Source organism: Xiphophorus couchianus, chromosome 8 (genome assembly GCF_001444195.1).
Source record: "Xiphophorus couchianus chromosome 8, X_couchianus-1.0, whole genome shotgun sequence".
NCBI lineage: Eukaryota > Metazoa > Chordata > Actinopteri > Cyprinodontiformes > Poeciliidae > Xiphophorus > Xiphophorus couchianus.
The window spans coordinates 7,579,661-7,591,041 of NC_040235.1; the positions used below are offsets into that span (position 1 = coordinate 7,579,661).

At 37.4% G+C, this 11,381-nt stretch overlaps 1 protein-coding gene across 11 annotated transcripts in view; it reads right to left on the minus strand.

Moving 5' to 3' along the window:
- grin1a (glutamate receptor, ionotropic, N-methyl D-aspartate 1a) overlaps window positions 1-7,127 on the minus strand; it is a 52,961-nt gene extending 45,834 nt beyond the window's left edge. For 5 of the 11 annotated variants that reach the window (XM_028025018.1, XM_028025016.1, XM_028025014.1 and 2 more), the window contains exons 1-3: window positions 6,633-7,127; window positions 2,058-2,192; window positions 1,223-1,399 (exon numbers count right to left, since the gene is read on the minus strand). In XM_028025018.1, coding sequence (XP_027880819.1) covers window positions 1,223-1,399; window positions 2,058-2,192; window positions 6,633-6,881 — 561 coding nt within the window. In that variant the 5' untranslated portion in view covers window positions 6,882-7,127. Of the gene's footprint in view, window positions 1-1,222; window positions 1,400-2,057; window positions 2,193-3,732; window positions 3,826-6,632 lie in introns of those variants that run through there. The other 6 variants (XM_028025012.1, XM_028025010.1, XM_028025008.1 and 3 more) reach the window with 3 other exon arrangements.
- Window positions 7,128-11,381: the final 4,254 nt, after the last annotated feature.

The window sequence follows — 11,381 nt, forward strand, 5'->3', positions numbered from 1 at the left end:
AAAAGATGGAATTTGGTGCCAAAATTGTGTTTTTCTTTAAATAAAAGCATAAATTTATGCTATGTGAAGTCAAAAAAGATACATTTCATTTTTTAAATAAAAAATGCACATTTTTGTCAGAAAACAGTTTCGTAATGTCAGGAGGAAAATTTCTGACATTGTTAAAAACTCACCTCCAGTAAAGTGACCGTTGGTGAGACAGATGTGATGTAACTAATAAAGTAACTTGTAATCCAACTACTTTTTAAACCAAGTTATCAGTAAAATAACCATAATAACATAAATTCAGTAACAACACTGATTTATGTAGGTTCAAACAAAGATGAAAAAGTATTAAAATATGTATAAAATAAACAAAACTAAGGTTAACTTACTGAGTTACTATTAATGTTAAGTGTATTTGAGAACCTTTCTAGGGTTCAAATGTGCTGTATAAGAGATTTAATTTAATTTAAAATTACTTTTCGGTTGGATTACTTTTTTAAGGTGTTTTTATTAAAATATTATGTTAAGCCAACAATAAAAAATCTATTTATTCTCTGTCTGAATGTTTATATTTTTAATTTTCTAATCTTTTTGCAGCTTCTTATGCAATTTCCCTATAAATAATTTCTTAAACTCTAAACAGTTTCCTTGTCTTTTCTGTAGGAAATCATCCCCACAGCATGATGCTGCCACTGCCTTATTTCCCTGAGAGGATGTTCAGGATGATGTGCAAGACAAATTTTTTTTTTCACTTTCTTATGTAAAATTTTGCAAGTAAAACAAACAAAAATAAATAAATTTCCTTCTGCTAAAGGAAAAACATTAAAATTTGCATCTGTAACGTGACAAAACATGCCAAAGTTTCTACAGTAAAAAAACCTGGAACCATTTTGTTTTTCTGCGATGGTTTGCAGAGCCCCATGTTAAAGTCCACTATTTGGCTCCCAGTGTGGATAGACACAAGATAATTTGGACTGTGGCGAAAAGCAACGTGAAGATGAGCAAATAAACATACAAACTTCTGTCAGATTAGACCACATTAGACGCTGTTGATGTCTCTGGGAATGTTAGCCAATGTTTACACAATGGTGAGAAAGAGATGTGCTCAGACAACAGAGAGGGAAACAGCTAGGTACACAGAAGATCTCCGAAAAACACTCGCACACACTCGTGCTCACACACTCCCTAAAGGTGGAGGGAGGAGATGAGGGCGGGTCGCAGCGCCCCGGCGTCTCACCTTCGTCTCTCGCTCCTCCAGCAGCGTCTCCAGCCTCTTCTGAGCCGCCCGGCCCTCGTGGTCGTCGCTGACGATCAGGATGATGTGGTTCCAGTTGAACTCGCGCATCAGGTCGAACCAAACGTGAGCTTGGTGGGAGTACGGCGGGACCGTCCGCAGGAAGGACAGGTGGATGCTCTGAGGAGAACCGAGAGGGAAACGGACCGATGAGGAAGGGAAAACTTCACAAAAAAGAAAACATAATAATTTACCATCTGTTAAGAGATTAATTTCAATCCCTGCAACAGCGGGAGGATGCTCTATCTCCAAACACTCATTACGAATCAAAAAAGAAGCTGCAGTTCTGTTGCTGGTAAGCTTTGTCTCTGAAAAGTTATATGCAATTCTGATATTTCAGATTTTAAAACTATTTTTTATTACTTTTAAAATTAATCACTTCTCAAAGTTTACTCCAGGGTGCTTTTCCACTTAAGTAAAACCATATTACTTAAATAAAATCTGTAAATGTTTCCAGTGTTGTGAAATCCTCCCTCCGATGTTAATGGAGATCTTCCAAGGCCTCCTTTAAATTTTTAATGCCTCTGCTTTTTTTTAACTCGTCTGATTGCTTTTAAGAGTTCATTACTGCGGTTTGTGCGTCATAGCTTTTTCTTTTTTACATCAGGGGCAATATTAATGGCAGACTTTCGACTTTCATCTGGAAAGCCGTTTAATCACAACTCCCCTAATGGACGCTGATGGGACGTTTAATCTAGGATGCTCTGGAAGGCGTCCCTGGGGAACTCCTTAATTCATGCGAGTGCCGACTCTCCAGCCGTTTTCATCCGTCACTCACTTTGTCGGAGTAGATGGACATGCGCGTGGTGAGCCCCACCACCGGGATGCGGTAGAAGCCGGCCGTGTAGGAGACGGGCGTCGGGGTGAGATGGTCGCTGGACTGAGGAGGGTGACTCACCAGGATGGCGTAAACCTGCAGAGAAACGCAGGAAAAGAAGGATGAAAACGCTAATAAATCACAACAACACTAATAGATATATTTTTTTAAATGTTTAATTTTTGTATGGAGATATAAGTGGGTTGTAAATGTGGAACAGACTTCCAGAAAACTGCAAATCCGTTAAAAGCTCATCTGTTTAGAGTTGGTTTTGAAGCATATTAAATGGAACATTGACCAACATATTTTATTTGTATTTCTGATTTTGATGATGGCACTCGACAAATTTTAACATTTCTTATTCTAACTTGTTTCTCCATTGGTTCAGGCATGTTGTTATTTACGATGTGAAACTCTTCAAACTGCCTTGATGCTAAAATGTGCTATGTGGTTCATAAATAACTCGCTTATTAAATTATTCAATTAATAGTTTACATAATTAATTATTTAAATTTGAAAACAAAAAAAAATCTAAAAGTATAACTTATTAAATATTAAATAAAAGTTAAATATTTAATTATGATTTTTTAAAACTATATTTTAAAACATTTAAGTCATTATTTTTCCTCTAGTCTTTATAACTGTTCTGAACTTCCTCCATAGTGTCTGGTGTAAAAAGTAATAAAATATATTTTAGTTTTAATTCTATGGAAGAACATTTCAGCCAACATGTATCTCATAAATGTGACAATCTCAATCCTGGAAGGCAATAAGCTGCTTGCCGATGATGACTACCAGTAGTTTTAGCAATCAACTTGTTTTACTTTTCTTTGACAAAACTTTTTTGACCTTCCAACCTGCTGCTGTGAGGTAATTTCCTCCTGTCTCCTGTTCAGCTGGTAAAAATATAAAAGAAAAACCGACGCAGTGCTTCGCTACTAATTGTCAACACTACAACAAGATAAAGTTAATTTTAAAAAAATAACAAGGGAGAGGGAAGTATTTCAGCTATGCTAGCTTGACTATGACAACCATAACATGTAGACGTGCTGTGGAATTCCATGTGTTTCGGTTCAGTTATGAAATAAAAAAAGAAAGGCGACCCACAAACCAACTGTGACAGATCATCAGTAAAGCAGGTGTTTCAATGAGCTAACCAGCCGCTGCAGTGTTAGATGAGCTAACAGCAGCGTTAGCTAATCCATCACAGACACCACTTATCAATAATCACAAAGTGAACATCAAACCTAAAAACATAAAACTGTAATGGACAGAATATTCAGTTCTCTGTATGGGAAAGTTTTTGTATTGTTTTTTGTGGAGCCATTGTCAGTTGCTATGGCAACATGTCTGCATGTAGCTTAGCCTACACAGAGCCAGAAAAAAAGAAAACTAGGAGTTTTGAATTGTTCTTCAACGGTTTTTCTGTTATTTCCCCTTTCCTGTGGCTCACCGCACTAAGTGAACAATATCTACGTGTCCAGCTTTTATTTTGTTAACGGACTTGTTCTACTTCTGCGGCTACGGATGGCAGGTAAATGAATCGTCTTCTTGCCTTCTGGCATTGTGCGCATGCGCCAAACTTCCGGCTGTAAACAGTAACATACTCCTTCAAGTCACTCATCCTCCTACTCACCTTCAGCATCTGTCACATTTGAGCTGTGGCAGCTGGTGTTCTCATATTTTATAGACTAAAACATCTGACGAGAGCCGGCTAGCGCGTTGCTAGCATGTAAACAAATGCCGTTTCCGGTTTGCGGCGGAAGTCGCGCCCATTATTCACGCAAAGCCTCATGGGAGCTAGGAATAATGAATATGATTTTGATCTCAGTTTTTTAGCATCAGTTGAAATAATTTGGTTCCGAATCAACAGTAAAATCCAAACTGTGTCTTGTTTTATGATTATTAATGAGAAACCAGAAGATTTACCCCCATTAGCATCTGCAGCTATTAATTTAGACATCACATCCTGCAGATAAATTAAACCAGACTCCTCTCTGCTCCAAAAAGTTGCATAAAAAGGTTAAAAATAACATTGTCGTCTGGAAGGATGTTAGTCACGCAGGAGGAATAAGTCTTTTGTTCGTCATTGTGGGTGTTTGGGTTGGAAACCAGAGCGGATGAGACGCCTGGGAGGCGGGCGGGGAGGAAAGGGGATCAGGCTGGCAGAGACACTGCGGCCCGGATTATTGGATGGGAGCTTCCCGTATGGCTGGGTCAGAAATGAGGTCTTCCTTCCAAGGAATGCTCGCAGGCAGCTCTTCTCCTCCATCTGCCACTGCGTCCTACAAGCTAATCTCATCTGATTAAACTCCCCGCAGACTTTCTGTCCACTTCAGACGGTTTGTTCTCATTTGCACATCAGGACTGTTTGGTGTTTTGGGTGTACATGTGATCGGATGGGCCTGTGTTATTCTACAGGAGTGCATCAGTTTGAGGCGATACAGCAAGCAGAGGATGAGAAAGCAGATCTGAACCTGTGGGTGTTCTTTCTGGGTTTTTGTATGAAGCCTAATTATGTGAGTGGGAGAGAGATTCACGCCTCGGGTCGCTGTGACATAACGCCGGCGCTTCTTCCAGGGTTCACAGTAAAATTCCAGCATTTTCAAGGCGTTTTCACACTTTTTGCACCACTACAGTTTGGAGGCAATAATAGTACAAATGAAATAAAGAAGACGGTTTTATATGGAAGACGATTCGGGTCAAGACATAAAAATATAAAATAAAATTCAGACTTTTTACTCATAATTTTGACTTTTCTCAAAATTCTAACTTTAATCTTAGAATTTTCACTTTTTTCTCAGATTTCTGACTTTAATCTTTTGAGATCAAAAGATAGAGTTATTTTGTTGTTTCAGGACTTAATCCTCTTCCTCATTTCACTATTTTATGATCATTTATGATTGTTACCAATGTTACCTTGTGATATAGGTTTGCTAATGGATTTTATCATTTCAAGCAGCCCGTTGAGGACATTCATAATCTGGACACGGCCCAAATTGAAGATGAGTTTGTCGTCTCTGCATCAGCGCGGCAGTAACAGAAATCCTCCCTCCTGAAAAGTTGTCGTCTTGCTCAGTTAAGCTGCGGTTTGCCTTGAACTATCCCCCGGCTGCTTCTTGCAGGCGTGTTTTAATGTTCTGCAGATTTTCACCCCTGACCTGCTCCTGTGCACTTCAGTAGATCTGCAGCTGTGCGCCCGGAAAAGTGGAGCGGTCCTATTGTCTGGAATCTGCCTCAAACCAAAGGCTATTTTTGAACGCCGGCGCTGAAAGATCTGTGGGGAGTTCGTCATGTCGGAGCAACACAAAGTGGAAAGAAACATCAGTTTCTAAATGTTTAGAGGAATATTTATGTTTTGAAGCTAAACTCAGATCAGGTCTGATTTTATGTTGCAGCCGCATTTAAATGGATTTATTATTATTATTAAGTCTGTAGATGTCAATACTTTAATTCACAAAGGGTAACTTATGTAACATAGAATTATAACGCATGATATATGTCCACCTTTCATCTCTGTCAGTTTTGCTCATTTCTATACTATATAACATCAATAAATTTATTTCTTACACAGGAAACGTCAGTCGACTCAAAAATATGTCTTTCACAAAGCGTACTGAAGAATTACTGACTTAAAACAAGATGATGTTTTAAAACTAACTGAAAAGTTGCTTTTCAGTTAGTTTTGTCTCATTTCAAGTACCAAGATATTTGCACTATAACTAGGCCAGGAAACTTGTGTGAGGTGCAAATTCAGAAATTCATTCTCAGAATTCCGATTTTAATCTGCTGAGATTAAATATCAGAATTCTGTGAAAAAGTATGAATTTTGATTAAAGTCATGATTTTGATATTAAAGTCAGAATTCGGTGAAAAGAAGTTCAAATTCTGAGATTACAGTCTGAATTATGAGCTAAAAAGTCAGAATTTTAAAATTAAAGTCAGAATTCTGACAAAAAGGCCTGAATTTTGAGTTTACAATGAGAATTCAGAGATTAAATTCTGAATTGTAAGATCAAAGTCAAAATTCTGAGAATAAAAGTCTGAATTTTTAGAAATACATCAGAATTCTGCAAAAAAGTACAAATTATGAGACTAAAGTCAGAATTATGAGGAAAAATTCAGAGTTTTAAGATTATAGTCTGACAAAAAAAGTCTGAATTATGAGAAAAAAAGTTTGAAATCTGAGATTACAAAAAGTTTGAATTTTGAGATTGTAGTCAGAATTCTCAGATTAAATTCTGAATTGTGAGAAAAAAGTTAGAATTCTTAGATTATTCTCCAGATTATGAGGAAAAAATGTCAGAATTCTGAGATTAATGTTAGAATTTTGAGATTAAACTCAGAATTGAGTTAAAAAACAACAACAGAATTTTGAGAAAAATGTCAGAATTTTGACCCAAAAAAAGAAATCAGACTTTCTTTCCTCTTCCAGTGGCAATAATGGTCTTCCGTAGATTTCTCCTTCAATGGAAAATGAAAACTTTGAACGTGTCGTGGTGGGGAGCCTCTGCTCCGACGCGGCGGTTCGGTTACCTGGCTGTGGATCAGGTCCTCGCACACCGACAGAGCCATCTGGATCGCGTTGGCCTTGTGCGTGACGGAAATGGCGTTCAGCTTGAACTTGTCCCGGCCGTACACCTGGTTGGCCTGGTTCACGGCATCCTTGAACACCTGCTCGTACCTCTTCTGGCTCAGGACGGCCCCGATGTTCACGATCTTGGGCTCGCAGCCGGCCCGCGCGCAGGAGCACGAGAGGAGCACCGCCAGCAGAAACAGACGCATCGCGTGGAGCGCCAACCCGCACAGCGCAGCCCGGTCCCTTTTCTCCGCGGTGGCGGCTCGGCTCGGCTCGGACTGAGCGAGGCGGGCGCGATCCAGGTGGGCGACGAGACCGGCCGGGGCGGGGGGAGGATGGGAGCCCCGAAAAAGGAGAACGGAAGCCCGGAGAGAAGCGCTGGCTATGCGAAATGCGGAGGAATGTGCCTGATCAGGAGCGGAAACCTCCGAAATGCATCTTTTTTCTCTGATTCTCTAAAAAAAATAAAAAATAATAATAATAATATATATATATTTTTTTTAAAAAGGGCTAGCTAGAACATCGCACTAGCTTCCGTCGAACCGCGTCCCAGCCCGTTTGGACTCCCGAACCGCGTCTGGAGCGGAGCCGGTGCCGGTGCTGTCCTTGGTGCTGACAGCTGTGCGATGCGCGCCGCGGCGATCGGCTGCTTGTGCGCGCTCCCGCGGGATCCGCTTCATTCAGTCCGAGCAGCTTCTGCGGTTCCGCTGCTGCTGGGATAAAACAGGCAGGTTCTGGTTGGTCCAAACACATCAGAGGAAAGAAACATTTAAAAAACATCAGCAAATGGTTTGTTTCTGCTCTTTTGATGCTTCAAGTATTAATGAACAGTGGCGTACAGAGAACCAAAAGTGCCAAAATCTGATAAATAAAATAAAATAATATTAAATTATTGCAAATAAGTGAATATTTGTGTGTAACTGTATAGTTGACATTATTTTTGTGTGTCAATAACTGATTAGATGAACATATTTAAGCACAAATTATTTTATACAATATTTTTATGACTAAACATAAATATAAATGGCTCCTGTTATTTAATTGAGTTAAAAATACCGCAGCTCAACTGACCAATCACATTGCCTTCAGCAGTTTTAGCCCCACCCATTTGTTTAGATGTGTTACGTTATACAGAGTTAAATAAAATAATAATGTACTGCAACATAGGATTCTGAAACGATTGTCTTTATTTTGTAAATTCCACTTTTCTTTAAATTATTACACATAAATATGTATTTACCAACTTGAATTCAAATTCAAATCCGATTCAAAAACTACTTTGTTAGTCCCAAAGGGAAATTAAATGCTGTTGTAGCTTTTAATTCAAATTCTTCCATTTAAAATTCTCAGTTGGAGAATTTTGGCTCTATTGGTCCTCCATACTAATTAATAATAAATTATGAAATCAAATAATGCATAAAAAATATATGTAAGAAATACATATAAAAATAAATGAAATAAATTTAATGCAAATTTATTTAAACAATGATGAAAAAAATCTCTAATCTCATAAGACAGTTATTTTTTTTTCCTCTTGACCTTTATTTTATTTAATATATATTTTCATCTAAGTGTTTTTGAGCAACAAGGTGATAAAATTCAATTTGGGTCATTATTTATCCCTCCTGGGTATAAAAAAAAAAACCCTGAAACGAACCAAACCTCATTAATCACACCAAACACGGGCGCCATCTTTCTTTCTTTCTCAATTTCTTCCTTCCTTTCTCGTCTCCTTAAACATTTAGTCTCGTCCTCAGAGACGAGATAAACCCAAACACTAAGTAAACAGCGCAGGTACCGAGTTTCTCCTCCTGCAGTCTAATGTCTGCCTGTTTCTGTTGAACAAGCTGCTGCTGCTGCTGCTGCTGCTGCTGCAGGGATCGTCCCTGCAGCCTGGGCAGAAACCAGGCGAATCAGCCTCCCGGTTACCATGGAAACAGGCTTCTTTCGCAACAAGAGCGCGCGCGCCCTCAGTGGAGCTCTCTCTGCCGCGAGGACAATAATGATAACAGTAATAACAATAATAGTAATAATAATAATAATAATAAGGACGACACAGACAGAGCAGCAAAACCAGACATTAAATAAAAACAACCAAGAATCAGAATTTTAATTCACGTTTAATTCACATTATAACAACAAGCTTCGTTGTATTTTGCTAGTATTTATTATTTTGTTTGCGCAAACTGAAGTTACGAAATAATAGGAAACACGCCGATTTTGAGAAGAAGAAAAAAAACAAACAATAAGATTCTGCGCTGGGATGAAATGATGACATAAAACAGACGAAGCAACCTATGGCATAACATCGGTGTGCGCATGCGCATCGCCACAGCGTAGGGCGGCTTGTTGGGTAGCACAGATAGTCAGAACACCAGCCGTAGTTTGATGAATTTCATAAAACTGTAATCTAAACATTTCTTCTCCGCATCACACGAGTCACATGACCAACAGCAGGATGTTGCTACTGGCGAAAACGACAAAGAAGACGACAGGAAGTAGTCGGAGGACGATGTCTTTCTCTGGACAATATGCAGCTCACAGGTTCATCGCAGTTTATAAAAAATTTTTACATTATTTGAATGTGTTGCTCTTCTGTAAAAACATGTTATTTTAATTTAACTTAGTTTCTTATTTCATTAATGGAAGCAACTGCGAAATAATTGTTTTGACATCAGCGGAACAACAGCAAAGATTTGCAGCTAAAGTTGCACTGAATTTGAAATGGATTTTCTCATTTTACAAATTAAAGTCTTAAAAGTGCGGTGTGCGTTTTTATTCAACACCACCTTCCACTGCAAACAGTCTCATCTAGAGGCTGAAATATTTTTCTGTCTTCCAAAAGAAAAAGCTCAAGCACAGGTAAATTGGAAGGAGAGCCTCAGCGAAGGTAAATTTGAAGGTTGTGCCAGTTGGATTAAGGTCTGGACTTTGACTGGACCATTCCCAACATATGAAAATGTCCTATAGTGGTATGTTGGGGGTTATTCTCCTCAGTACTATTGTTTTTGCAGCCTCCATCTTCAACTCTGACCAACTTCCTCAGCCTTGCAGAAGAAAAACATCCCCGCAGCATGACGGTGCCACCACCATGTTGGGTGAGTTCAGCCTGTAGAGTTAGTTTTATTTTACAAGCTGTAGCAATAAGAGCTGAGAAACATGGATTTAAAATAAAATCAATATGTAATAGCAGCAAATGTACTCATGTGAAAACTACACTTTTATTTACGTGAGGAATATTTGGTATAAATAACAGCATCTAAGTGTGATGATAAAAGTGTTTTTCCATTAAAGAGCTAAAACTAGACAGAAAGTAAAAGAACTACCAAATATGGTCGTCTTTGTTTTTACTGGACAGTAAAAATAAAACAAAGCAAAAGTAGTTAATATTAGATGCAGGACAAAGAAAGAAACTGTATTTTCAAAGGAGAAAAACTTTTTTCTCTGTTGTTTTTTGGATCACCATCTGAATAAATCATAGAAGGATGAGCGAGTATGAGTCCTGCTTTTCCCTCTGGGCTCGTCTGGAAGGATTTATTTTTAAAGGTTTTCCTCATTAAGGCGAATAAACAAAGTCCCTGGAGCAGGAAAACATTTAGAACATTACTCAGAGAGAAGAAGAAAGGTCTCTGTCATCTGACAGCGTATTAAAGTCATTAAGGAAGAAAATGGGGAGTAAAATTCTGCCACAAAAAAATAACTGAAATTCGTAGATTAATCTCAGAAATTATGTAGAAAAAACCTTGACATTTTTGAGTTTGAAAAATCAAAAATGTGCTGGAAAAAAATCTGAAATTTTGGGATTAATCTAAGAAAGTTTATAGAAAAACATTGAAAATTCTGAGTTTGAAAAGTTGAAAATTTCACAAAAAAATCTGAAATTCTTAGATTAATCTCAGAAATGTTCTAGAAGAAATTAAAAAGGTTTCTGAGCTTGAAAAGTCAAAGATTTGCTACAAAAGATAAAGAGTTTGAAAATTTGATAGAAAAAACATAACAAATTTTGAGATTAGTCTCAGGAATGACCTAGAAAAAACAAGAAAATATCTGAGTTTGAAAAATTCAAAAATGTCTAGAAAAAAATAAAAAAATTTGAGATTACAAAAAATTTCTTTAAAAATACACGTAAATGTTTGAGTTTGAAACCCCCAAAAAATTCTAGAAAAAAAGGAAATGTCTGAGCTTGAAATGTTGAAAATATTGCAAAAAATAAAAAGATTAATCTCAGAAAATTTCTAGAAAAAACCCAGAAATTTCTGAGTTTCAAAAGTTGAAAATTTGTTACAAAAACATCAGAAATTTGTAGATTAAACTGAGAACTTTTCTGGAACAAAATAGGGACATTTCTAAACTTGAAAGTTCAAAAATTTGCTACAAAAAACTCAAAATAGAGATTTTTAGCTTAATGTCAGAAACAGTTAGAAATGTAATAAAAAACTTGAAAATTTCAGATTAATGTCAGAAAAAGCCTGGAAATTTGTCTGTTTTAATGGTCAAAAAACTGAGTCTTTTCTAGAAAATGTCTGAGATTTGTTTGGTGGAAATGTACTAATATTTTAATATATCTACAATTTCCCTGTTATATTAAAACAAAAGCAGAAAAATCTTTTAAAAACAACTCAGACAGGAGAAGAAATGTCTCCATCATCACCAAATTCCTAGATACCAGAAAAAATAAATAAGTTTTAGAGTAAAGCTATGATTCG